The sequence below is a fragment of the Hemicordylus capensis genome, chromosome 15 (assembly GCF_027244095.1).
Source record: "Hemicordylus capensis ecotype Gifberg chromosome 15, rHemCap1.1.pri, whole genome shotgun sequence".
In the NCBI taxonomy this organism is placed as follows: Eukaryota; Metazoa; Chordata; class Lepidosauria; order Squamata; family Cordylidae; genus Hemicordylus; species Hemicordylus capensis.
In genome coordinates, this window is record NC_069671.1 from 17,006,194 (window position 1) to 17,033,476 (window position 27,283).

The following is a 27,283-nucleotide window of genomic DNA, read 5'->3' on the forward strand; positions in this document are numbered from 1 at the left end:
ATGGCTCATCGATGTGCCCGAGATTGCGGGATCGATGCATCTGAGGCCCATCGATGCGTCCGAGGCGGCTGGAGCGATGCAGGCACATCGTACAGGAGAGCCGGCCTCGTGGTGGCAAACATGTCATCCAACGACATTTAGGTTTGAGAACCCTTGGACTGGGGTGATCCAGATCTGCTCAGCCATGAAGGTGACCTGGGGTCGCGCAGCCTAGCTTACCTCATAGGGTTGTTGCGAGGATAAAACCAGGGTGGGGTCCGGGGACAGGACAGAACCATATGCACCTGTGGTCTTCACTGTTTTCCAGGCAGGAGCCTCCTTAGCAAAAAAAAACCACCCAAAAAACCCCAAACCCATCATGCTTTCCAGAATGATGCCAGGGCTGAAGAGGGCTCCGTTTCCCTTGAAGGAGATCCCCGGCGCTGGGGAATTGCCACCTCCACCCCTTGCGAGGTGGACTGTGCAGAGTATTTGCCTTTAGCGGAGGCTTTGCACAGGCGCAATAAGCAATAAGTCTAGGAACTGCCCTTAAGGTTCACAGGGCCACCTCGGGGCCTTACAGTCAAAAGAACGCTTTCTGATACACACTGCCGAGAATGCCTCAGAGCAAGGCAGGATCGCTGTAGCACACAACTCTGCTGTTGGCGAGCAACTTTAGCTTTGATCGGTGTTGACTTTTACTTTGTACAACCCAGAGCTCACCCTGAAGGGAAGCTTTCCTTCGGCAGGCAGGAAGAGCCTAAAGTTAAGCCGTTTTGAGCGCTGCACCCAAGTGCTACTTTTTAAGGACTCACGTAATGCGCAGTAACTGTGAAAGCTGAATAGTGCCATTGGCTGCATGCCTCTTCTGTTGCCGCCCTGACATCACTGCAAAGGGTTCCCTCATATGAACGCCACCCCATCCCACCCTAAGCGTAGTGAAGCTGTGTTCAGTTGCTGTTCGGAAATCTTGCTGTTTTCCTTCCTTGCATTGCCTACACGGCCACATTTACCCAAATAGAAAGCCCCCAAGAGGGGCTTGGATAACTTCATGGAGGAGAGGTCTATCAACCTCTGCTAGTTGGAGGGCTATAGGCCACTTCTAGCCTCAAAGGCAGGATGCCTCTGAGTACCAGGTGCAGGGGAGTAACAGCAGGAGAGAGGGCATGCCCTCAACTCCTGCCTGTAGGCTTCTCAGAGGCATCTGGTGGGCCATTGTGTGAAACAGGATGCTGGACTAGATGGGCCTCCTTGGGCCTGATCCAGCAGGGCTGTTCTTATGTTCTTATGACTCTGAATTTAAGACGACCCACTTAAAAGCAGAGGTTAAATTTAGGTTATGCCCTATATTTACCCCAAAAGAAGAGAACCCTGAATTTAAGGCAGCCTTCCAATTTCTAACAGCAGAGAACTTAGGAAAAACCTAGTCTTGGATTCAGTGTCGCTCCAGTGTTTTCTCTCAATTTTTCCTCTGTGTATGGAATGAGTTTTGTTTTGGGTGGCAGTATCAAGGCTGTGTGCACGCTGCACGTGCGTTCAGAGTGGGGGCTTCCTTCTTGATTCAACCTGAGCGAGATCTAAAATTAACTGAGCGGATTTCCAAAAACTTGTGAGCGCCTGCATGTGCTTATGCCTTCTAGGGAACGCTGAGTAAGTCCTCTAATTTTTGTTTTGTTCCAAACAGAAAGAATATCCCAAAGACCGAGGAGACGGCAGGGCTGGCAGCGAGCCATGTGAGGAAAGTCTCAAGGGGTGCCCTGATTCCCTTGAAGCTTTCGTGGAAGCCCTGAGCGTTAATGGCGAGGCCCCGAGGAGCTTTGCAGAATCCCTGAGGATGGTGGTGTTCCTGAGGGCTAAGCCAGATTGCCTGCAGATAAGTACAGAGTCTCTGAGGATGCTTGCAGAGGCCGTGAGGAGGTGTGCCGATTCCCTGAGGCTTGGAGACCCCGTGAGGATTGCGCGGGCTCTGATGATAAATGGGGAAGCTGTGAGGAACATTGCACAGGCTCTGAGGCTTTCTGCTGGAGCCTTGTAATGTGCCACGGAAGAAAGAGAGAGTGAATGAGGAGGGTTACTTTCGGAATAGTTCAAATGGCATTTGCTTTTCTGCCTGGGAAACTTTGTTATCAGTCAACCAGTTTATTAATATACAGCGGGTCTGTGACTGAAATAAAACTTTCACCAGCATGCCTCACTTCTTATATGTCAGCATAACAAAAAGTCTTTGGATTTGTGCTTATTTATTTATTTGTTGCATATTTATACCGCCTTTCTGCCTTGACAAAGGCACCCAAAGCGGTTTACAAGATTAAAACATGGACATTGCATAAGATTAATAAAACGTTGTCTCAGGCGCTTGGTCTTTTCAGGAGCTGAGGACAAGAGCTTGCTCACCTGGAGGCTTCACAGACAGGGCTTCTGCCCTGAATTTCCTTCAGGAGAGAGTATGTGCATTCACACACCAGCCAAACTTACCCCAAAGTCCCTTCGAGATCCTTGGCCCACTCCACACACAAGTTGGGCTTTGTGACGCGAATTCTAGCTTATCTCGAGGTATTTCCGGATTTTTAAAATGCTGTTTTTAAGCTACTTTTTCTGAGAACGCCGGTGCAAACAGGGATTGGTGCTGACGCAGAATCATTAGCATGATAAGAGGCATGCTTGCTTCAGAAATGCAGATCTATCTCTGTAGGGAGCTCTCTCTCCCCTCCACCTCCCATTGGCTAGGAGGGAAAACACTGACGCCTGCCATGTGTACTTGCAAAAGGAGGGGCTGCTTCCCTCAGTGCTGTGAGTGTACCTCGAAGGGGTTTCCCTCAACATTTACCTCGAAGCCTGAAGCCAAGTGTGAATAACCTCCTGGGCGTTTTTCACACAGGGCTTTTAACACCCTTTAGTTTGCATCTCATTCGGAATGGAGGGGGGACATTCACATATCGGGCAGATTTACCCCAAAGTCCCTGCAAGGTATTGGAGAGCACTTTACACATGATTTGGGTTTTTCACTGCGCATTAGAGTGTTGCTTGATTTATTTCCCAGGGTTAAAAAAAAAAAAGAATCTACTTTTTGCATCAGTTTTTCCGAGGCAACTGTAAACTCACAGCAAAGCCCCACAGTAAACCCGCGGTAGGTAAAGCCTGCTGTGTGAAGAACTCTCTTGGTGCCTCCTTTCCTGCCTTCCTCACTTCCTCTTTTATGTTATGCATAAGTAACATTTTAACAGCATACTTTACCTGGTTTACAATTGTGATGCATAAATATTTTCACGGCTTGATGTAACACATACTTGCTTTGTAGATGTCTAATAAAACATTTTATAATACTTTTGTGAGCTAATGGTTTTTATTGTTTAGGATTTAGAGGCCTTATTTGATTCCTTACCATATACCATAAATGGCATTAATTGTAAAACTGGGTTATTTTATGAGAAATTATTGTTTAAGGTGCAAATAGCTCTTTACTACCCACCCCCCCGCAAAGAAATCAGTTATTTCCCATAAATTATATTGCTCGATGCTTATCTTCAGAGTACTCAGAAATTCTTGGAGTGCCTTTTCAAAGCTGCCTGAGAATAAAATAGGAGGGGTGGGTTATTTATTAGAAATGTTTTGCAAGCATTGATAAATATGTCACCTGTAATGAGTTCTGCAAAAGCTTCTTTCCAAGGAAGAATACAATAGTTTATCACATAATAGGATAATATATGGATAATAGGATACAGATTAATATATAGAATAATGGGATCATATGTATTCAAGAATAATAGTTTAAATCATCAGAACCTCAAAATGTTTTACAGAAAACAAAATATGAGGTTGACTCTCTGTCCCTTTCTCCACCCACCTCCCGTCCCTGCGGTCTCCGCTCTGACCTGGTGGGCCTCTTCTGGCTTGCCACCCTAATCTGGCAGGGACAGAAGATGCAAGGGTTCGCCTGCCACTGGAGGGTCGAGGAGTGTGGCTTGAAACTTGACCCAGGGTGGCGGCTGCTTCCCCTCGCTGCCACCTCTTCCACCTGCTTCCCAAGCTTGCTCCAAGCTTTCTCTCTCTCTCTGGCTTCCATGGGGGTAAGGACTGGGACAGCATCGACACACACCAAAGGCGATAATGTGGCATGGTGGCGTTGGTTCTGGCTTGAGACCTTTTGCCTTCTGCGTTCTTCTGCCATGCATGGAAGGGCAGAGTCCAGGAACTACAGCCTCCTTCATCTCCAGCCACTATTTATTGTGGAATGATGGGAGTTGTAGTCCAACAGCAACTGGAGAGCGACAGTCGCCTGCTCCAGCCCAGAGCATTCAGGGCTGCGCTTAGCAGCTGGCTGAGATGCCGGGCATTTGGCATTCTTCCCCTAGTGCACCCAGGTAAAGGCGCCGTCTCAGTCTGGCAGCATGGCGCCCTTTACCTCTTCTGAAGGCAACAGTAGGCATCTAGCTGGCAGCCAGAAGGAGCCTTAGGAAGTTGTTCTGTCGTAACCACATTTGGCTTTTCGACACGGATAAATTGCTGTCTACAACTGGGTTGGAAGTACTGAGTAGATTTAAAACGAGAAGCTCCAGTCTTGGTACAGGTGGCTTCCACTACAATATTCCACATCTCTCCACTTGATAAAGGTCATAATTCGGGATGGAGGTCACTGTCGTGGACTTTGTCGTACATGTGGATTTCATAATGAGTTGATTCATTTGGGTTCCGTTATTTATCTGGACAAAATGCTTTGGGTATATGGATTCAGTATGTGGATTTCGTAACGGGCCGGGGTCTTTTTTTTTTGGTATTCAGTTACTTATAGTTGCAAAAACCCCTGGATATATGGTCCATATATAAAACTAGCTGAGCCTGATAGAGTGGTATATTAAATGTTATCTGAATATATTGGGATCTCTTTGATTTATATTCACTGGGAGTTGTAGCTCAGCTGTAACTGGAGGACCAAGGATTACCTGACACTGACCCAGGGGATTTAGGGATAGGTTTAATGAAAGGGATACATTTTATGCAAGGTGGTATGCTCTTATCGACTGGCTGAGGTGCTGGACATCCAGTGTCGTCCTCCTAATGCACCCAGGGAAAGGCACCTTCTCAGTTTGACAGCACTGTGGCTCCAGTCTGGGTTGTTGCCAGTCCAAAGACACCTGACCATGTCCGTCCCCTCTTGTCTTTCTGCAGAGCAAGCTGGTGAAGTACTTCAGCCGTCAGCTCTCCTGCAAGCGGAAGGTGGCCCTGCAGGAACGTAACGCCAGGCTGGAGGGGTTCCCGCAGCTGCTGCACTGGTTCCGGATTGTCAACATCCGCAAGGAGGTCATGGAGGTGAGCCCTGGCTGGCCGCAGTTGGCGTCAGCTCCTGTTTCCTTCTGGGTTGCCCCCTTCAGTCCAGGGCTGCAACCGTGCCAGAGCTGGCAAGATTCATCTCTGCTCCTGGCTCTGGTGCTAGGCCAAAAGCTGGGCCCTGTGTGTGTGTCTGTGTGTGTGTGTTGCATGGATGGAAATTAACCAGAAATTCTGCACCAGGAAGAACTGGATTCTGTGACCTGAAAATATTCTTCAAATAGAGCAACTGTTTAAAACTTAAAAATAGTCCTGGGTGCTTTATTATTATTATTAATTATTATTTTACATATTTTTATACCGCCCAAAACTTACATCTCTGGGTGGTTTACAACAAGATAAAAACAACAGCTTTCCAGATTGCACGCTACCACCATGTCACGATGTATCCCTTCAGTGTGCTTTTGTATTGCCTCCGTATCGATACGGCAGTCCCTGTGCTGTAAGCCAGGTGCCGTTCACATTTCCGACGCCTTCTTTCAGATTTTATTGCTGCGTTACAGCCCTATAACATTGCATCAGTGTTGCAAAATAATAATAATAATAAATAAATAAAATAGCTGCATTTGCCCCTAACACCTTACAACGGACCTTAACATGAATTCCAACTGCGGTTTGAATTAGGCACACAAAATGGTCGCAGTTTACACCACTTTTTGCATTGTATGGCTTGCTATCTGGAAAGCACCCTGAAGAGCCATAGGAGGCCATGTAGGGCAGCGAAACTGCTCCCTCTGCCACAGTCTTATTCGGCGTCCGTTCTGGTTTGCGAGATTTCAGTAGACGTTGCCTGCATGCTTTCAAACGTCCCTTTGCGGCCATAAAGCCAAGAAACTCTGTGTGTGTGTGTGTGTGTGTGTGTGTGTGTGTGAGAGAGAGAGAGAGAGAGAGAGAGAGAGAGAGAGAGAAAGTAAGTAAGTAAGTAGGTTTATTGTTGGGACTTCAGGTCATAGCATAACTTTGCATAGCATAACATAAAACATAACATAAAAGAGAGAGAGAAATGAGAAAGAACTCAGCATACCATAGAATTACTTCAACAGTAAACTAAAACCAGTACTGCAATTTAGGACACAGCATGGCAGCTATAAGTGTCTTACTCCGATGCACTTCTGAAACAAGCCAGAAGAGGGCAGCACTGCTCTATGCGGCGAACGCAGCCTTGGGAATGAGAATTCACGGAGCTGAAATGGTGCTTTGCCTTGAAGCTTTTGGAACAGCTGCATGTTCTGTCTGGGAACCTGTTCCGAAGGGGGTTCTCCTTTCCTTGGGCTCACTAAGGGTCGGCTGCAGCAGCAGGAAAGCAGACAGCTTGACTCTTACCCGATGGGGACTTAACTAGGCACTCAAAAGATCTGGACCCTGGGCCCAAAGTCTCCCTTTTGATAATTAAAAACTCAATTCTACCTCCCCCGCAAGAATAATTATGTCTGACTCCTCCCCAAAGTGAAACCGGAGGAGATAAGTGCCGTATTCTGGGTAAAGGTGTCTGTTTTGTCTCTAGCAGATCTCATTTTAGGGAGGAGAGAGAGGTGAGAAGTTATCATTGTGGCTGGAGGAGCAGATGAGATTCAGGGCTCTGTGCCATGCACTGCGGGTCTGATTCCCCCCTCCCAGGCCAACCCCTCTTGCCACCCCTGCCTCTTCCCTAATTGTCTTCATTGCTCAGTCAGGATTTTCAAACAAAGGTGGTAATGAATCTGGGTTTATTGGATTTCATGCCAGATTTCCTAGTTCCATATTCCTGGAAATAGGAACATGGGAAGCTGCCTTCTACGGAGTCAGACCCTTGGTCCATCTAGCTCAGTATTGTCTCCACAGACTGGCAGAGGCTTCTCCAAGGTTGCAGGCAGGAATCTCTCTTGGAGATGCTGCCAGGGAGGGGACTTGGGACCTGTAGATGCTTTTCCCAGAGTGGCTCCATCCCCTGACTGAGGGGAATCTCTTCCAGTGCTCACACTTCTAGTCTCCCATTCATATGCAAGCAGGGCAGACCCTGCTTAGCTAAGGGGACAAGTCAGGCTTGCTACCCCAAGACCAGCTCCCCTTAAATATTTGTTATTCCTCCATCGTGAAACTTAGCATTCTGGAATTGGAGTTTTCACCAGAATCCATTCAGGCTTGTAGCCTCTTTGATTCCTGCTATCTAATCCATTGGAGACATCTATATAACAAACATAGATCATTCTAGCTAGGTCTGACTGCTCCAAGAGCCCTTTTGGGGACAACCATCCTTTCTCATTCCTTTTGCTCTGTCAACTGCTTTGAGAATTCTCTTGTTGAAAAGTGCATAAATATTTTTAACTGGCAGGGTTAACATAGGAAGCAGCCATATACTGAGTCAGACCATAGGTCCATCTCGCTCAGTATTCACACATTGTATTTTCATTGTAAACTGCCCAGAGAAGGAAGTTTTGGGCGGTATAGAAATATCTTAAATAAATAAATAATACACAGACTGGCAGCAGCTTCTCCAAGGTTGCAGGCAGGAATCTCTCTCAGCCCTATCTTGGAGATGCTGCCTGGGAGGGAACTTGGGACCTAGACGCTCTTCCCAAAGTAGCTCCGTCCCCTAAGGGGAAGATCTTACAGTGTTCACACTTCTAGTCTCCCTTTTGTATGCAATCAGGGCGGACTCGGTTTAGATAAGGGGACAAGTCATGCTTGCTACTACAAGGCCAGCTCTTGTGACGGGGCAAGGTCATTTTGTGTAGATTATACTTCTAGGAAAGTTCAGGAATCTTCGGTCAACATTCTTCTGCTGCCCTGATAATAGCTATTCATTTGGGTGTGGCCTTGCTTGGGCCCGAGAAAGATCTTCTGCTTCTCTTGAGTGTGAAGTCGTTTTGGAAGGATTGATCTGATTATTGAGCGTGAGAAATCCGTTCGGAACCATAATTGTGTAAACCTGAGGATTATATTCAGAATTTCTGCTATTCCCCCAGCATGTTCTAGTATAAAAAGTCAGCTAATTTCAGTGGCAGGATTGTGTATGCAAAATTCGGGATCCGTCTGTTAGTAATTGGGAAGTATGACTTGATATCGCACACACCCACCTACAAATAAACTCTTCAGAATGGCACTTTCCAGATTAGCTGCTCACCAGCAGCAAATGCCTCCGTCCAGGCAAGTCTCATTCGGGCCATAAACAACAGGGGGAGCAGTCTCTCAGCAACTAACCCGAAAAAACAGCAACTTTTCCACCCCGGATATGTGACGTCCTTGCTCTATATTGCAGCGATTAAATTTGCAACAAGGCATTGGCAGTGTGAACAGCACCGTGCTATCCGCGAAGGGACTGCGGTGTCACGACACAAGAAGTGCGGAAGCACACTTCCAACATACGTCCTGACCCCGTTGTAGGGTCTATTCTGGAAAGCGCCAATGTGTAATAGACTCAGAAAACAAGGGCTGTGTAGAGCATACGGTGAAATGGACTTTAGTAACAGGATTCGGAATGGCAGCATACAACTTATCAACACCCTCCTCCGCCCCCCGCTTTTCAACGTACGCCTTAGAAAGTGATTGCACGTGATCAGTGTTAGTAAGAGGAAACTTTTATGGCTTTAAAATGGCTTTAAAAGGGGCTTAGACAGATTGGTGGTGGACAGGTCTATCAATGGCTGCTAGTCTCATGGCTGTGGGCCACCTCTAGCCTCAGAGGCAGGATGCCTCTAAATACCAGTTGCAGGGGAGCAACAGCAGGAGAGAGGGCAGGCCCTCAGCTCTTGCCTGTGGGCTTCCCGGAGGCATCTGGTGGGCCGCTGTGTGAAACAGGATGCTGGACTAGATGGGCCTTCTTGGGCCTGATCCAGCAAGACTGTTCTTATGTTCTTATGAAACCGTTGTAGGACATCCAGCACTGGGTTCCACTCTCCAGCAATGCCATTGTGTGAATCTTGCTTCCTGTACGCGAGAGCTCTGCTTCTCGGAATGCCACCAGGTAATCCTGGCTGCCCAGAGAAAAACTCTTAGTTGTTCTTGGCAACCAAGCAGCCGACTGTATGAATAGCTGGATGTCATGTTCAGAAATGTAGCATGTTTCTTTTCCCCTTTCCCTTTTTTTAAAGGCTGCTTGAAGATCTCAGCAGCGAGGAACCATCTACTCCCAGCCCTTAAATTGCCTTGGGGTGTTGAGGCCCAGAGATATCTCCAGTGGGACTTCTGGCCACTGGCAATTTCTAGGAATAGAAACCTAAGAAATACTGGATTTGTTAGATCTGATTAAGCTGACACACACTGTCAGATCCGGGGAAGAGAGGGAGGTGACGCTCTTTCCTCTCCTGCTTGGAAATGGTCAGTTGAATATTGATGCAGTGACAAGACCGACTTTAATCTTTCCTTTTTGAGATGTTTAAACTACCATGTTTATCACACATGTGCTTTAAATAAAAAACCTGCCTCTGGTAATACCACTTCTGTTAGGTGTATGGAGTGGCTTCAGAACACAGCAATCACATTTGGATGCACATTTCAAAACTGGGGCGGGAGGGCGGGCGGGGGGAGAGATGACACTCGTGCAGATTACTGAGTTTAGCAGATTTGCAAAGGAGGATTCTTCTGTAGCATGTCCTTGACTGAAATACCTTTTCCTCCCGTAGCTGCCATTAGCCACGGAAGCAGGGAAAGGCAGCTACCATGAAGGGCACCTTGTTTTCTCAGTGGGGCTAAGGGCAGGTTTTGGGGGGGCTGCTGGTAATTTAGATCAAGGAAACATTGTGGGGAGGGAGGGTGGCTTAAATGCCCCCTTCCACGTAGTGTTAGGAGAGCAGGTTAGCCCATCCAGATACTCCCTGACAGAGGATTGCATGCAACTTCTTTCGCTTAATAGGCCATATTTCTAAATCTCGAGCTCTTCCACAGTGCCATTACATTAATGTTTGTGTTCTCTCTCTCTCTCTCTCTCTCTCTCTCTCTCTCTCTCTCTCTCTCTCTCTCTCTGCTTTTACGTGTTTTTAAAAGAATGATGCTGCGATGCAATCACAGATCTCCCACATCTTGGTTCTCTTCTTTCTCCCTCCTTCCCTCCCTTTTGCTCTCTCCCTCTTTTTCTCTCTCTCTCACTCTCTTTCTTTCTCTTGCCTTCCCTTTTCTTTCCCCACTAAGCCAGGGGCTCCCAAAGAGGTTCTCTGACCACCTGTCGCCCTTTCTTCCCCTAGGAAATCACTCCTGGCCAGTTGAGCCTGGAGGAGCTTCTGGAAATGACCGACGAGCAGGTCTGCGAGACGGTGGAGAAGTTTGGGGCCAACCGAGAGGAGTGTGCGCGGCTCAACGCCTCCCTCTCCTGCCTCAGGAGCGTCCACAAATCAGGTGCGCAGGCATGCTTTCTGTTCCTCCTGATAACACAGAGAGAGAGAGAGAGAGAGAATGTGCATGACTCTAACCAGAGCATCTCTGAGTTCCTGCAAGTTTCGGTTGACTTCTGAATACTCGGCACTTCCTTCTACTGGATAAGAACGCTGGTCCGTGTGGCTGACCGTTCTCTTCTTTCATGGGCAGCAACTCCCTAAGCCGGGCCTGCTCAACTTTGGCCCCGTCCTCTGGTTTTGGACTACAGCTCCCATCAGCTCCCACTACACTGGCTAATAGGGATGATGGGAGTTGTAGTCCAACCACGGGCAGATCCGCCACTGGGCATCCGTGTGCAGAGGACATGGGCCACGCCGTGGGGCCAGGGAGGGAGAAGCCGTGCGCTTCCTGCCTCCACTGCAGCCCACCTCCCCTCTCTCCCCTCCGTGGCTCCCACTCAGCTGCAGACGCATATCTGTCCGCTTGCCTGCCTCTAGTGGTGGTGACGCGCTCTAACGATGCAGTTACCCGGCACACTGCACCAGGCGGTGACACCATTAGGCCGCGACGGGCAGAGAGGCGGTGAGTCTGTGCGGTTGAGCAGAGGCCAGGGAGGCAGGCTGGCACGTGGATGGGTGGAAGCGAGCGGCAATGGGAACCACCAGGAAATCTAGCCACGGGCCACCGCCGGCATCACGAGGCTGGTGAGTCCGACGTCTGCAGAAGGAACAGAGTTGTGTAGTCCTGCTCTGAGCCCAGCTAGCCTCCGTGCCAGTTGGAATGATACCTCCTACTGAGGGTAGAATGCCCTCTCTTCCAACACCACAACAGAGCTCGTATTTTCTGGGGCCCCTTCCACCCCTGCCGTGATACTCTAGTTTTTCTGTTTGTGGGTGGTGGTTTGTTTTTTTAAGTGATCACGTTCCAAAATGCGTTCTCCCGCTTGTTGTCGGCTGAAATCCAATCCGTTGCCTCTGAACTGGCTGTCCTCCTTTCGGAGGCACTTGTCTCCCCAGCCTAACCTCCCTCACAGGGTTGTTGTGAGGATAAACATAGAAATGAATGAATGAATGAATAAATAAATAAAATGAATGGCATGTATTTACCTAATGGCCCAGTGGGGAAATGGCTTGACTACCAAGCCAGAGGTGGTCGGTTTGAATCCCCGCTGGTCTGTTTTCCAGTCTATGGGGAACACCTATATCGGGCAGCAGTGATATAGGAAGGCGCTGAAAGGCATCATCACATAGTGCGCGGGAGATGGCCACGGTCAACCCCTCCTGTATTCTACCAAAGACAACCACAGGGCTCTGCGGTCGCCAGGAGTCGAAACCGACTCGAGGGCACACTTTACCTTTTACTTTTATTTACAGCAACTGGTTGCTTCACCTCTTGTAAGCAGCAGAGGGCGCTGTGGGTTAAGATGAACCTTATGGGAGTCCGCAGAGCGAAGGGAGAATTCCTGTGCTTGCCTGGCCCAGGAGTGATTCCTGGGGCTAGCCCTGTGTGGACTTCCTCGAGGGCACATGCTGGGCCCTTGTACGCCTCCTGACAGCCCCCCAGGGATACATGGGGCTTTCCAGACTGTGCTTCATTTAATGCCCACCGCTGATTCCTACGGGCAGCGTTGCTGGGGATGCAGATGACGTCCCGCTCTTTGTGCAGTTAGATGCCGTGAGCTGCTTCCCAGTCTGTGAAAAAAGCCTTACTGGCCTGCACCGCAGATGCCTCTGCAGTCTGAGAGGCTGTGCCATTTTAGATTGACCAGGCGTTCACTACCCTCATGGGGATAAAGGCCCTAGAGCAGTGGAAGAGCCTCTGCAGTTCAGTCTTGGGCAGCAACTCCAGGTAGGGCTGGGAGAGACTCCTGCCTGGAATTTTGGAGAGCTGCTGCCAGTCAGTGTAGACAATACTGAGCTAGGTGGCCCAAGGGTCTGACTCAGTAGAAGGCATCTTCTTATGTAACCCATACTAAATGGGGTGGGGCCACAGTTCAGTGGAACAGCATCTGTTCTGCATGCAGAAGGTACCAGGTTCAGTTTTTCACAGCCCTACTTAGAGAGATAGGAACCTAGGAAGCTTCCTTCTACTGAGTCAGAGCCTCGGTCCGTCGAGCTCAGTACTGTCTGCACAGACAGGCAGCGGCTTCTCCAAGGCTGCAGGCAGGAGTCTCTCTCAGCCCTATTTTGGAGATGCTGCCAGAGAGGGAACTTGGAACCTTCTGCATATGAGGCAGATGCTCTTCCACTGGGCCTTAAGGGGAATATCTTGCAGTGCTCACTTGTAGTCTCCCATCCAAACACAAACCAGGGCATACCCTGCCTAGCCAAGGTGACAATTGATTCTCTCCACCACCCGCAGAGCCATACAAGGCAGGGACCCGGGCTCCTCCAGAGCTGGCTGCGTCGGGCCCCTACGATGCAGCCGCCTTACTGAAGCTAAGCAGGTTTGGCTCTGGTCGGTGGCTGGATGGGAGACCGCTTGGGAATGCAATCCATGCCACTTCAGTTCCATTGGAGAATGACAGGATGCCAGTGTGATCAAGCCAACTCACGATGTGCCTCTCAAGCAGACCTCTTGTGGCTTGAAGTAGATGGCAGCAAGAGGGGGGTGTTGCTTGAAGAGGGGTGTGTGTTGCAACAGTCTTCGTTGCCCGAAGTGAGGAGGATTGAGCTATTAAATCAATGGGATGTGGGGTTTCCTCCCCCCCCCAGTTTTTTTTGTTTCTGTTTTAAGGCCCAGGGGGTGCATTCAGGGCTGGAGGGTGAAATTAAATTCTGCAGGAAGGCATTGATTCCATGCCATGAAAGTGGCTGGCGCAGATTCATCCGGCTGTGTTGTGCCCTGGGAAGACCTGTCACAACTTCATGGTCTGCAAACATCTTCCCTGCCCTGAGAGGTCGGCTTCTGGAGTCTTGTCTGTGTTGAAAGAGGAAAACGAAACCTCTCTCTTCCTGGTAATTACAGTTCCACTCGCATGCAGCTCTCTCTGGGCTCCCTCCCCCCTCCAACCCTCTCAGCTTCCTTCGTGCGTGACATTAAATTGCCACTTCTAAAAGACGCAGACACACAACCTTCCTTCCTCTGCGCTCACTCCTGGATGAAGTTGCCCTTGGCTGATGGTTGTGCCTCTTGCCTTGCACAGATTGGTTTTGGTACCCACTCCAGGTGTCTCTAGTGACTAAGGATGGCCCCTGTCTTTTGCAGTCTGCCCCTAATAAATCGCTGCCCTGCTGCGTGTTCATGTTTCCCTTTAACATAGGAAGCTGCCATATACGGAGTCAGACCATTGGTCTCTCTACCTCATTATTGTCTTCACAGACTGGCAGCGGCTTCTCCAAGGTTGCAGGCAGGACTCTCTCTCTCAGCCCTCTCTTGGAGATGCTGCCAGGGAGGGAACTTGGGACCTTCCACATGCAAGCAGGCGGGTACTCTTCCCAGAGTGGCCCCATCCCCTGAGGGGAATCTCTTACAGCACTCACACATGTAGATTCCCATCCAAATGCAAACCAGGGTGGACCCTGCTCAGCAAAGAGGACCATTCATGTTTGCCTCCACAAGGCAAGACCAGCTCTCCTCCACCCAGAACACTGGGTGAACTAATGACTTAAATTTATTCTAGAAAGTCCTGTGGACATTTTATAGTCCTTCAGAGTGACTCCTGAGTAGTGCCATTTACTCTGTTAGTCAGGCTGCCAGCCCCGCAGTCTCCGCCTGGCCAGTCGAGGCCTCTGAGGCTGCTCGGGGAGACCCCCAGGAAAAAGGGGAAGCGGGAATTGTGCCGTGCCGCGTCAGGTGTGGTGTGAGCCTGAAGCAGGGATGTCTTCCTAGCCCAGGGTCTGCACTCAGCCGGCTCCCTTGTGGGGCAGCAGGGGCGGGCTGTTGCTTTCGGCCGGGGTGAAGCCCTGCCAGCCTGCCCTTTCTTCCCTGGCCCTCTCTAAGCACGCTACTCCCGCGGAGAGATGTCCTCGGAAATTGGATGGCTCTAATGAATGACTCATTACCCGACGCTGACATTCTACCTTATCCTAATTTATTAATATCAATCTGAGCTCCTCCATCGCCTGTGCTTGCAGCTAGAAGGCACGCAGCCCTTTAAAGGGGCCGCCTTCAATTTTTTTTAAAAAAAATTAAGATGGCCGTTTGAGAATGCAGCGCTGAATTCTCCCTGGGACTTGGGCACGCCTTTCCCGCCTCTCAGGGAGAAAGGGCTGCTTTGTAGCTTAGGGAGAGCTGGTCATGGGCAGGAGAGCCCTTCTTGGGGTGACAAGCCATGAATGGGCCTTCTGCTATGCAGTGTCTGCCCTGGCTTGCATTTGGGTGGGTTAGGGCATGTGAACAGCACTGTCTTCTGTGAGATATCCCCCTGAGGGAATGGGGCTGTAGCCAAGCTCAGTGGTGCGTGCGGAAGGTCCCAGGTTCAGTCCCTGGCAGCGTCTCCAAGTATGGTTGGGAGAGACTCCCCGCCTGAAAAACCTTGGAGAGCTGCTGCCAGTCAGTGTAGACAACACTGTGCTAGATGGACCAAGCATCTGGGGAAGGACTGGAGCTCAGTGGAAAGTGCACCTGCTTCCTTGCATGCAGAAGGCCCCAGGTTCAACCCTTGGCATCATCTCCAGGTAGGGCTGGGAGAAAATCCTGCCTGAAACCCTGAAGAGCCATTGCCAGTCAGTGTAGACAGTAATGAGCTAGATGGACCCCAATGGTTTGACTCGGTATAAGGCAGCTTCCTATGCTATCTCGATGCCTCCTATGCCTCCTCTTCCTTTCTCGGTAGAGATAGAAACCTCCCTGCAAGGAAAACCTGTGCATCTGGCAAAGGGACACCCTTTTCTATAACTCTCTAGCAAATGTCTGCATTCAGTAGCACTGTGGTCTCATTGCCTAGAGAAAGAAGGGCATTTTCCCAGCAGGGAAAGATTGCATTTTTCCGGCAGGGAAAGATTGCATTTTCCCAGCAAGAAAATATAACACATGATGCTCTCGGGACAGAGCTTCCCGGTGGAAGCCACGTCGGCCCGCGCCACGGCAGAGTTATAACTTGATGATGTGATAATGGGGAAAGATTCCGAAAGCACATGAGGGTCATCCGTGCAGAGGAACTTGTGAAAAGATGGACAGGCCTGGGCTGGTTGTCTGGGGCTAATTAAATAAAGCTGCCGGTGAAGATGGGCAAGCAGACAGGAGATTGGCAACGGGCTGCCTAAGAGATGGAGAGAGGGCCTGCCTTGGCTCTGAGCAGCGTTCACGGTTCTGTGTCACACGGAGAAAAGGTCCCTGGTGTCGCCACGCCGTCACTTCCTTGGGACGGCTGTCTGGCAGACGAGCTCTCCCCGGCTGCCCTGGTGACGGGTGTCTGGGAGGCAGGCTGGCTGGCTGTCAGCAGGCACTTGCCTGTGTGTCTGCTCAACTTAGCATTGGTAGAGATTTCAAAGATCCCGGCCCCCGGCCCACGACTAGAGATGTGAAGGGAGAGACCACCCTGGCTTGCATTTGGAGGGGAGACATCTGTGAGCCCTGTAAGAGATTCCCCTCGGGCAGTGGTGGCCGCTCTGGGAAGAGCACCTGTGTGCTTGCATGCAGAAGGTTCCAAGTCCCTTCGCCGGCAGCTCCAAGACAGGGCGGAGAGAGATCTCTGCCTGCAACCTTGGAGAAGCTGCTGCTAGTCCATGTAGTGAGCTTGTTGGACAAGGGTCTGTCTCAGCAGAAAGATCCTGCCCCCAGTCCCACGGCTTTTAGAGAGAAGACAGAGGCATGATGCACTTCTACCCTTATTTGAAATGGAGGTGGCTGGTGAGTTTCGGGGCTCTGAGCCATTCATTGGGGGCCCAAGCCCCATCGGCTGCCCCCTAATGATGCCCCTGCAGTGGAGTCCTCCCCGCTTTGTTAGCCATGTCTCCTTTCAATAAATCACAGGTGGGAGGGGGGCAGTGTTCCCTCTATAGCATGTGCATGTGCTTGCACTCACACAGTTTTTGATGTCTGCTCAGTTGAATTTAGGTCCCGCTCAGGTTGAATCCGGAAGGCCCCACTCTGATTGCACCTGCGCACACACTGCCTTGATCCTGCCGCCCAGAACAAAATTCATTCTGCACACAGATGAAAAAGATTAGTGGGAACACTGGTGGTGGGGGGGAGGCTATTGGGGCTCAACCCCACACATAGTGTAGTTGTTGACAGAGGGGGTGATTCTAGGACACGGTTGCTGCATGGCATCAAATGCCGTTCCAAAAACAAATGGCGATGAATCCTCCCCCTCGAAACAAGGGAAGCTTCCTAGAATGAGAACACCGAGGAAATCAATCAGTTCTCGCTTATGGATGCAATTGTCAGGCAAAATACCCAGCAATGATGCGGGGTGGGGGTGTGTGTGGATGTGGGGGGGGGGAGTCCATTAGCTCTCCAGATGAAATGTGGGAGGGGGGAGGAGATGGATGGGCTAACATTTGTCCATTTTATGTAAGGGCTCATGCTTCTTCATTAGGAGCTGCCTAACTGGTTCCAGAGGTGCTCCTAGGTAATAATTTTGGAGCCTGGACCTAAATGCCTTTGGAGGGCTCCCCCACCCACCCACAGTATTCTGAACACATGGTTCATGTGACCACACCACCCGGGACAGACTAAAAAGGATTCGGAGGTCCCCACCCCCTGGCCTAGGGGGTGCGGAGGCCCTGGACCAGGGGTAAGAGCCCCTTTGATTGGTTCCCTAAAGTGTAGCATGAGACAGTCTTGGATGACTGTCTTGGAGAAAGGCCTCTCTTGATCTGCAATGCACAGGCACTCCCCCCACTCCACCCCCGTTGGCTTTGACAGTCATCTCTGAATCGGCTGCACCTCCCAGGCGGTTGGTGCGCTCTGCTGTGTGCTTAGGAGCGTAGCAAGACAGGCCGCTGGGCATCTACTGGGCCAAAACACACCTGGCAGCTTTAAGTTGTTTCTCTAGTTCTGAACCTCCTTTGGTTGGAGTCCTTGAATATTTTTTTTAAACTGATTTTTTAAATACGGTAACATCCTGAATCCAAGAGCGGTGTCACCCTGGTTGGGTGCCAGTCTGGGGCAAATCAGCATAGGGCCCCCTTCCAGTTAATTTTAATGGGGATTAAAAGGGTAGGGCCCGGAGCGATCTTCCTTGCCTGCCCTTCCCCGCCCTAAGGACAGCCCCGATGCCGGGGATTGATATTAGGAGTGCGCACAGAACCCTTTGGGGGGTTTGGTTCGAATTCAAACTGAATTCACGCCGAACTGCCAGTTCGCGAACCGTTTGGTCCGTTTGATTGAACCAGGTCGAACCGGTTCGACGGGTTGTGCTTGTAAAGGGGAATCCGGTGAGGATTCCTGTTTACAAGCAAAAGGGAATCCTGCCTTTAAGAGGCTTCTAAGGGCGGCTGGGGAGGGGGCGGGCAGCAGCAAGAGGGCACCTTACCAGCGCTGGCAGCTCCTCTAAACCCCGACGCTCCCCCCCAGCAGCGTGGCCCACATGGTGGTGCCATGCATGTATGGAGGCCATTTGTGTGGCCACCATCCTCACCGGATTCCCCTTTACAAGCATAGCCGATCGAACCGGATAGTAACGAACCAGGCCCGGTTCGGTGCGAACCCAGATCAGTCACCTCTTTTGAGGCTGGTTCAGTTTGAGTTCAAACCGGTTGCACACCCCTAATGGATAAATGTCATTTCCATTCCATTCAAGGTGTCTGTGCCTGCTCCTTTGGCAAAAGACTAGCAAGTGGATCAGGCCCCTTCCCTTCGCTGGGGCGCTGCCTGTGTTGAGCAGCAGGCCTTCCTGACATTTTCTGCGCCTTGGCTTTGCAATGCCAGGTTGCCGTAGTAACTTTGGATAGGTTGTGGGGGAGGAAAGCTGGGATGCACCTGAGGAACCGGCATTGTCTTGTTGAAAGGAAGTCTCTGCGGTTTGCTTTTCACCTTGGAAGGTTTGGTGGTGGTCAGCCTTGGGATCTGTGTGTATGCCTGAGATAGGGCTCCAGTGATCTATTATGGGCTGCCAGTGAGGCACCTGTGCATCTGGGGATTTTTAGGAAAGCCATAAGGACAGCCCTGCTGGATCAGCCCCAAGGCTGATCTAGGCATCCTGTTTCACACAGTATCTCAGCAGATGCATCTAGGAAGCAGGAAGTGAAGACATGTCCTTTCTCCTGCCATTGCTCTCCTGCAACTGGTATTCAGAGGTATCCGGCTTCTGAACCCATAGGTCGCTTATAGCCAAAATATCAACATATCATGGGGTGGGGTGTTTGTTTGTTTGTTTTGGTAGCCTATAGCCATCAGAACTAGTAGCCACTGATAGACTTGCCTTCCATGAATTGGTCCAAGCCCCTTTTAAAAGCCATCCAAACTGGTGGCCATCATCACACCCCATGGCAGAGAATTCCATAGATTAATCATCATGTTTTGTCTGAAAGAGAACTCCTTTTTGCCAGTCCTAAATTTCCTGGCCATTGGTTTCATGGGATGACCCCTGGTTCTAATGTGAGAGAGGGAGAAAAATGTTTCTCTGTCCACCCTCTCCACTCCATGCATAATTTTATAAACCTCTCTCCTTTCTCCCCTTAGTCACTTTTTTTCATAAACTAAAAAGCCCCAGACGGTGTAGCCTTGTCTTGTAAAGAAGGTGCTCCAGGCCCCTGATCATCTTCGTTGCCCTCTTCCTTCTTCACCTTTTCCAATTCTATATTCTTTTTGAGAGATGGCGACCAGAAAGCCCATAGATAGGCAACGTATGGTTCTCCAGATGTTGCTGAACGACAGCTCCCATCATCCCCAAGTTGTGGCTGGGAGTGATGAGAGTAGTAATTCAGCACGATCTGGAGATGCCCCAAGATGCTGTGCTGCTGCTACAAGTGGTTCTTAAGTGTCATACATTTGAGACCTCCCATGGTGCCTTACAGACCTTTCAGGGGACAGTGGAAAGCTACTTCAGGCTATTCTCTTTACATTTCCCTAAGGGTGAAATTAACTAGACCAGAAGCTGCTTGATCTGTTTCTCTAAGAGTGAAATTAACTAGATTGGAAGCTGCTTGATCTTTCCCTAAGAGGGAAATTAACTAGACCAGAAGCGGCTTGATCTGTTTCTCTAAGGGTGAAATTAACTAGACCAGAAGCGGCTTGATCTGGTTTAGTCAATTTCAGCATTCCAGTTATTTGTAGAGAACCAGGGAAAAGGCTACAATGAGGAATTGGAGAATGGTGAAAATAAGCTTCTCCCCTATGCTTTTTTTTTAAAAAGTGCATTTGAAAATCCCTTTTTACAGCAGTTTTAAAGCTATTCTGGCAGGAGGAAGAGAGAGATTTTTTTGCTTGTCATTGATGCATTTGGCTAGATGCCTGTGAGAGCAGCACATCTTTATTGCAGCTGTGCTGGCCATGCCTTTGGGGGAGTCTTGTTTTGGCATTTGCAAGATACAGCTTGAAGTGTGATGGAAACCTGCAGAAGTGGTTTGACAGGAGACCACGGCGGGACAGGAGCACTGAATGCATCTCCTCCAGGGTGTGATGGCTCCACAATGGCACCACCAAATATCTGAAAAGCATCCTTGTTGCTTTTGTGTGAGCCCCTGTCAGTTTCGAATGGGCTCCCCAAAGCCTACCTGGATATATTTAGGCATGACGCACCGGAATAAGCACCGAGTTATTTTTGCGAGGCTGCTCATCAATCATGGCATGACACAGCCATCAAAATAAATAGCAAATAAATGAATACGGAGAAGAGCAAGGACACGCCGGGAGGCTGGGCCAGGGGGCTGAACAGCCCCAGGTTGGGGCTGAACGTTGCACATCCTTTCTTGGTGGCTTGTTCTGCTCCACTCCTCTCCGGCGCGCCACTCCTGTTTAGCAACCATCAATCATCATTAACCTGTAATGTGGGAGAGTGGTAATTACTCTCTCCCGGGAAGGCGTTCTCCCGGGATAATCATAGGCTGCTGACCCAGGGTGGCAGGCGTCTCAGGTGCTGTATACATGTCCCTGTTGGAACTGGGCAGTGGGTGTGTTGGGATTTAGTGTTAGCGGGATATCTGGCGTTCCGTGGTCTCTGGCTGTGCTCTGATTGGCTGGGTGGTGTGGTCCTACGTGACATGGGAAGCAGCCTATCCCTGCACTGTCTGAAGCCGCATACCATGGGGAATGGGATATCCCTCACCCTTCAGACCAGGACTGGGGAAGGCTGGAAGTTCGTCACACCTGGCCTTTATTAGTTCGCATCTCTTCTGGAATGGAGGGGGTGTGTTCACATATCGGCCAAATTTACCCCGAAGTCTCTGCGAACTATCAGGGAGCACTTTGGGTTTTTAAAAATAACACACTAGAGTGTAGCCTGATCTATATCCAAGGTTAAAAAAAAAATCCACTTTTTGCATGGTTTTTTTTTTTTTTTTGGCAACTTTGAAGGCTCTGTGGGCTCCAGAAGTTGACACCGACTCAATGGCACGACTTTACTTGAACTCTCAGTAAACCCACAGTAAAGCCCGCTGCCTGGGAAAGCTCCAGGGTTCAAATCTCCCCTCAACCATGAAACTCACTGGGTGACTCTGGGCCAGTCACGTCTCCCTCAGCCCAAGCTACCTCGCAGGGTTGTAGCAAGGATAAGTATAACCATGCACACCGCTCTGGACTCCTCGGAGGAAGAGCAGGATATGAATGTAAAAATAAGTTAATAAAAGGGGAGGGAAAGGGTGCTCAGCAGCAATGGGGAATGTGATTTTACCACCAGTAAGTGAGATCAGTAATGGGAAAAACCACAGAAAGGGGGTGCAGGTAGTGAAGGGGTGTGTGTGGGGGGGGTAGAATTTGGGCTCATCCTGAAAATATGCCACATTCTGGCATACAAATTATTATTATTTATTATTTTCATTTATTTATTCGATTTCTATACCACCCTTCCAAAACGGCTCAGGGCAGTGTACACAGAGAAATAATAAATAAATAAGATGGTTCCCTGTCCCCAAAGGGCTCACAATCTAAAAAGGAATGTGAGATAGACAACACCAGCAACCGTCACTGGAGGCCCTGTGCTGGGGGTGGAGAGGGCCAGTTACTCACCCCCTGCTCAATAAAGAGAATCGCCACATTAAAAAGGTGCCTCTTTGCCCAGTTAGCAGGGATAACTTGGGCCCGTTCAGGCCTTTCCATGGTCCAAGCCTAACGGGCCAGCCCAGTAGCCTTTCAGTCTTGGAGGGGGTGATCTCAGGAAAGAAACTCTTCCCGTGACGTGGGCCAGTCTGATGTTTGCTGCAGGTCCTTCTGCATGTCTTCCTAGGAGTTCTCTTACTTTTCCTTTTGAAGGCCTCACTGAACTGTAAAATCTCTCCTCCGATCACTTCAAGCGCCACATGGCCCCTTCTGCCAGACCCTCCCAATCTGTCTTGAAACTCCCACTGCATTGACAGTGGACACAAAAGAACTCTTGCAAGGATTCCAGATACTGCTCCCCATCTCCCCACTCCGTCCCCCGCTGGTGATTTTTCAGCAGCATTAGACAGAACAATTCCAAAGACAGTATCCTCTCACCCGCCAGCATATAACACACACACCCTCTTTGAATCAATTCCTCTCTTTCTCATTTCTCCAGCTCTTCCTTTTCTTTCTTCTCCTTCCTTGTCAAGTGCTTGAAATAAATTGATTTCCTTGAAGAGGATGCCGAGATAAGAGGGCTATCAATTAATAACCCAAAATGGCATGAAAAGGAGGAGATGGGGTGGTTACCGGCTTCTTTTTAGAATTCAAATATTACCTTTTGATTCGTGCATTATTAGAGGAGCCAGATCAAAAGCGTTGGCGTGAAGAGCTGGGAATCTGCCATGCCGAGGGATGAGTCCTATTAACTGGGCTGAATCGCACTGGCAGTAATTAAGTGCAACTTCCTGTGGTTCTTCCTGTCCGGACACGGGGCTGGTGGCGTGCGTGCATGTGGAGTGTATGATGGAGGGGGAGGGAGAAAGACAGGAGGATCGGAGACTCGTATCCACTCGTATCGTTCTCGTCTCGCTATCCCCCTCGTATCGTTCTCGTCTCAAGGCATTCTGAAATGACATTACAGAGTCCTGAAGAGAAATCTGTTCTCCTTTTGGTTGTTCTAAGGGCACTGGAGCCCCCACTCCGAAGCCCAACCGAAAGGAGAACAGCGTTGTGCACTCCTAGGTGGCTCGCGAAAGTTACAGACAGGAGTCTCTCCGAGCACTGTAAGAGCTGTTAAAGAGGAGAGCTGGTCTTGTGGTGGCAAGCATGACTTGTCTCCTTAGGTAAGCAGGGTCCACCCTGGTTGCATAGGAATGGGAGACTAGGAGTGTGAGCACTGGAAGAGATTCCCCCATGAAGGGATGGAGCCACTCTGGGAAGAGCATCGAGGTTCCAAGTTTCCTCCCTGGCAGCATCTCCAAGATAGGGCTGAGAGAGACTCCTGCCTGCAACCTTGGAGAAGCCGCTGCCAGTCTGTGTAGACAGTACTGAGCTAGATAGGCTATGGTCTGACTCAGTATATGGCAGCTTCCTATGTTCCCTATCTGGAGATGCTGCCAGGGGTTGAACCTGGGACTTTCTGCATGCAAAGCAGATGCTCTTCCATCTCCCAAGGAGGCGAATATCTTACAGCATTCCCATGTAGCCGCCCATCCAAATGCAAACCAAAGTCAAAACCTTGCTTAGCCAAGGGGACAATTCTTGCTAGCCACCACAAGACTAGTTCGCCTCCTGAAACCAGGATATGGTTCTGGGCCAGGCAGGAAGTGTTTCCCGCTGCAAGTTCTAACAGTTCTAAAATGACTCAGGAATTCCCCTGAGAGTTGGTTGTGCCTGTCCGCCAGGATGGCTCTCAAGAGACACTTGGAGGTGGGTGCTGGTTGCTGAAGGCTCCAAGCCAGGATGGGAGGGTTGGTGTTGCCTCCCACCCCACCACTCAGCAATGAAAGTTCAGATGCATCCTTCTTGATAGCAGTGTGTGGGTCGCATACAGTCATCATGAGGTAAGGTCTGATGGGCAGCAGATATTACTCTAGAACAGGGATTCCCAACCAGTGGCACTCCAGATGTTGATAAACTACAACTCCCATCACCCCCAGCTGCAATTTATCATAGCCTCTGCCTCTGAGTGATGGCCTTTCCCTATTACGTTTCTCAGCTTTTAAAAACTTGTTTTTAAATTGTTTTGGCTATTTAATTGGTGTTTTATGATGCTTTAATTGTTTATTATTTTATGCAGTTTTATAATTTTCTGTTTTAATTGTTAATTGATTTTAATGGTGTTTTTTAAAATGTAAACTGCCCTGAGCCTTTTGGAAGGGCGGTATAAATTTTTTAATAACAACAGCAACAACAACACATTAGGATATAGGATAGAAGCTAGAAGCTCTGCCTCTAAGCTATGGTCTTTCCCCATGAATTTGGATATTAAGCATGTTAAATAAATAACGAAATATAATATCTGCTTCATGCAGGTAGAGTTCTAAGGGTTTATCTGTTGGATGCATTGAAATAGATTGCATAGGTTACATAGGGGAGCTGCCTTCTACTGAGTCAGAGCCTTGGTCCATCTAGCTCCGTATTGTCTTCACAGACTGGCAGCGGCTTCTCCAAGGTTCCAGGCAGGAGTCTCTCCCAGCCCTACCTGGAGACGCTGTCAGGGATTGAACCTGGGATCTTCTGCATGCAAAGCAGCTGCTCTGCCTCTGAGCTGTGGTCCTTCCCCGTAGATTCCCGTATGTCGTGTCGATGTCCTCCGATACAGCAGCAACTGGGAACCCCATTTTGTAACCCTGTTCCGGATTGCAAGTTTTATCCCTCTGTTCCTGACAGCGTCTTGTCTGGTTTTTCACACAGGGGGCAGCCTCTCCAAGCAAGACTGGTCCATCCAGTGGCCGGCCACACAGGCCAGCAAGGAGAACAACCCTGCCTGTCAGTCGGAATCCATGCAGTGGATTCGAACTCACCTTTCTCCGAGCCCCAAAGCTCAGACCAAGAGCGTTCAGCATTACTGCCACTTGGGCTTGTCTCACGGGCCGGTGTACACCCACGTGGACAGGCTGACTGTGGAAGGCTTTCCGGGGCTGTGCCCCCCTCTGGAATCCGGGCACCGCTCCTTGCCGCCCTCCCCGCGGCAGCGGCACGCCACCCGCACTCCGCCACGCACCCCGAATATCGTCACCACCATGACTCCGCCCGGCACGCCGCCGGTCAGGAGGAGGAACAAGGTGAAGCCGCCGGGGACGCCGCCCCCGTCCCGGAAACTGATCCACCTTTTCCCGGGCTTCACGGCTCTGCATCGCAGCAAATCGCACGAGTTCCAGCTGGGCAACCGAGTGGATGAGGCTCACACACCCAAGTAAGTGGATCGGGAAATGGATGTACAGGGCTGGAGAGTGCTGGGTAGAGAGAAGGAGAAAGAAGTGGATCTCCTCCATTCTGCCCTTGTCCTGTGCTGTGTTCCTCTCCTGAACTCTGGTTGAACCCTTGAGAATTTCTGTCTATCTATCTATCTATCTATCTATCTATCTATCTATCTATCTATCTATCCCAGGCCTGCTCAACTTAGGCCCCCCAGCTGTTTTTGGACTACAACTCCCATAATTCTCAGCCACAGCAGCCAGTAGCCAGGAATTATGGGACTTGTAGGCCAACATCTGCAGGAGGGCCGAAGTTGAGCAGGCCTGATCTATCCCTTGAGAATGTCTGTCTCTGTCTCTCTCTCTCTTACATTTCTATACCGCCCCACCATACAAAAAGGTCCCTGGGCGGTGCACAGGTTTATATGATATGGCCTCCAACCCTTCGGAGGGTGTTGTGGAGCAGCAGATGTCTCTGAGGGGTGTGGAGCAGCGTTCCCTCTAAGAAGTGCACATGTGTGTGCACACAAGTTTTTTTTAATGTCTGCACAGTTAATTCTAGTTCTTGCTCAGGCTGAATCGGGAAGGCCCCATGCTGAACGCACATCTGCACACACTGCCTTGATACTGCCACCCAGGAGAAAACTCATTCCCCGCCCAGATGGAAAAAAAAATTAGAGGCAATGCTTTTGCCTTTCAGAGGCGGGCAGCAGAACGGCTTCTTTAAAGTGAATTAGCAAGATTAGTTAAAGAGCGCTGACCGTTCCTTCAGGTCTTTCCCTGGCCTCCAAGGTCACCTGAGTTTTGCACACATTCATTCTGTAGGGTTTCTCTTTTGCTTATTTATCTCCCGCATACTCTGCAGCATTTTGTCCCCTTCTAATTTCTCACATGGATCAGCCAGCAGGAGGAGCTCTCATTCTGGAAAACTGTCCTCTACTACGCTTGGAGTCTCTCAGATGCAAAGAGTGCTGCCTTCTTCTGTCCTTGTAAGAGCACGCTCGCTAGCTTTCGTGTTACATAGAACTCTGTAGCATATCCAAACACAAAGGTTCTCCTTAGAGCTCTTTTAGCTAAACTGAACTTCCATTTACAGAGGCAGTATACCCCAGTTGTTGGTGGGCAACCATGCAGGAGGGCTGTTGCCTTCAGGGCTGGCTTGTGGGCTTCTTAGAGGCATGATTGGGTCTCAGCGAGGCTCAGACCCCAGAACCAGGCATCATGGGGAGGTGTGTGTGTTTGTGTGTAGGCTGCAGTACTGACCGGCCTGGGGGCTCAGTCAGCTCACCTCCAGGGGCCAAATCCCTGCCCACTGGGCCCTATAAAGTGCTGGCCTCGGAGCCTGCTATCCAGTCTGAGCAACTTGCCTTGGGCATGATGCCTGAACACAGTTCCCTGGATGCTCTCTCGGTGTGGGGGAAGCAGGCTGACAATTCAGTTGGGCCAGAACGGGTGTTTGCTCCAAAGTAGACAGGGAGTGCTGAGTTCCGGGGCCATGCTCCGGGACCAGGAGAGGCAGAAACTGGGGCGTGGCCGAGAGCCGAGAGAGCATCCAGGGCTTGACTACTGTAATGCACTCTTTGTGGGGCTGCCTTTGTACACAGTCCGGAAACTACCATTGGTACAGAATGTGGCAGCCAGATTGGTCTCTGGGACAACACGAAGGGACCCTATGACACCGGTTTTGAAAGAACTGCACTGGCTGCCAATGTTTTGGGGTGACATACAAAGTGCTGGTTATAAAGCCCTTAGCGGCTTGAGTCCAGGCCATTTGAGAGAGCGCCTCCTTTGTCATGAACCCTGCAGCCTGATACGATCCTCTGGAGAGGTCCGGTTACGGTTGCCACCGGCTTGTCTGCTGGCGACCCAGGACTGGGCTTTCTCTGTGGCTGCCCCGCGGCTTTGGAATAAGCTTCCTGCCGAAACAAGAGCATCTCCTTCTCTGTTTTCAGGAAGACTCTCAAGACTCTCCTGTTCTCTCAGGCTTTTAATTAGAATTAATTTTAATCATTTTAAAAACTTGTTTGAATATTTTTATTCTATTGTTTTTATTGTCATGCATTTCAATTTGTGACTTTTCAATATTTTAAATTTTGTACGCCGCCTAGAGATATGCATATCAGGCGGTACAGAAATATGATAAATAAATAAATACGGAGCAGGGGCCGCCTATGGAGCTCCAACCTCCCCCACCCACCCACCCACCCCGAGATGTTTTGCAGCCCTCTTCCTGCATTCTGGAAGCAATGAAGCTTTTTCCTTTTTCCTTTGCTTTCCATTTCATGAATCGGTTGTCTCTAATGAGTTGTAGCGGCACATTAGCCTCTGCCACGTGGTGATGCCACATACTCCGGTGGCAC

General features: G+C 49.9%; 1 protein-coding gene across 12 annotated transcripts in view; it reads left to right on the top strand.

The window, feature by feature from the left end:
* Nucleotides 1-27,283, top strand: part of KSR2 (kinase suppressor of ras 2) — a 176,412-nt gene that overhangs the window by 28,900 nt on the left and 120,229 nt on the right. For all 12 annotated transcript variants that reach the window (XR_008312445.1, XR_008312444.1, XR_008312446.1 and 9 more), the window contains 3 exons: nucleotides 5,146-5,286; nucleotides 10,464-10,614; nucleotides 24,421-24,922. Coding sequence is in view for 9 of the 12 variants with exons in the window: in XM_053279282.1 (XP_053135257.1) it covers nucleotides 5,146-5,286; nucleotides 10,464-10,614; nucleotides 24,421-24,922 (794 nt within the window). In the remaining 3 variants the exon portion in view is untranslated. The remainder of the gene's footprint in view (nucleotides 1-5,145; nucleotides 5,287-10,463; nucleotides 10,615-24,420; nucleotides 24,923-27,283) is intronic.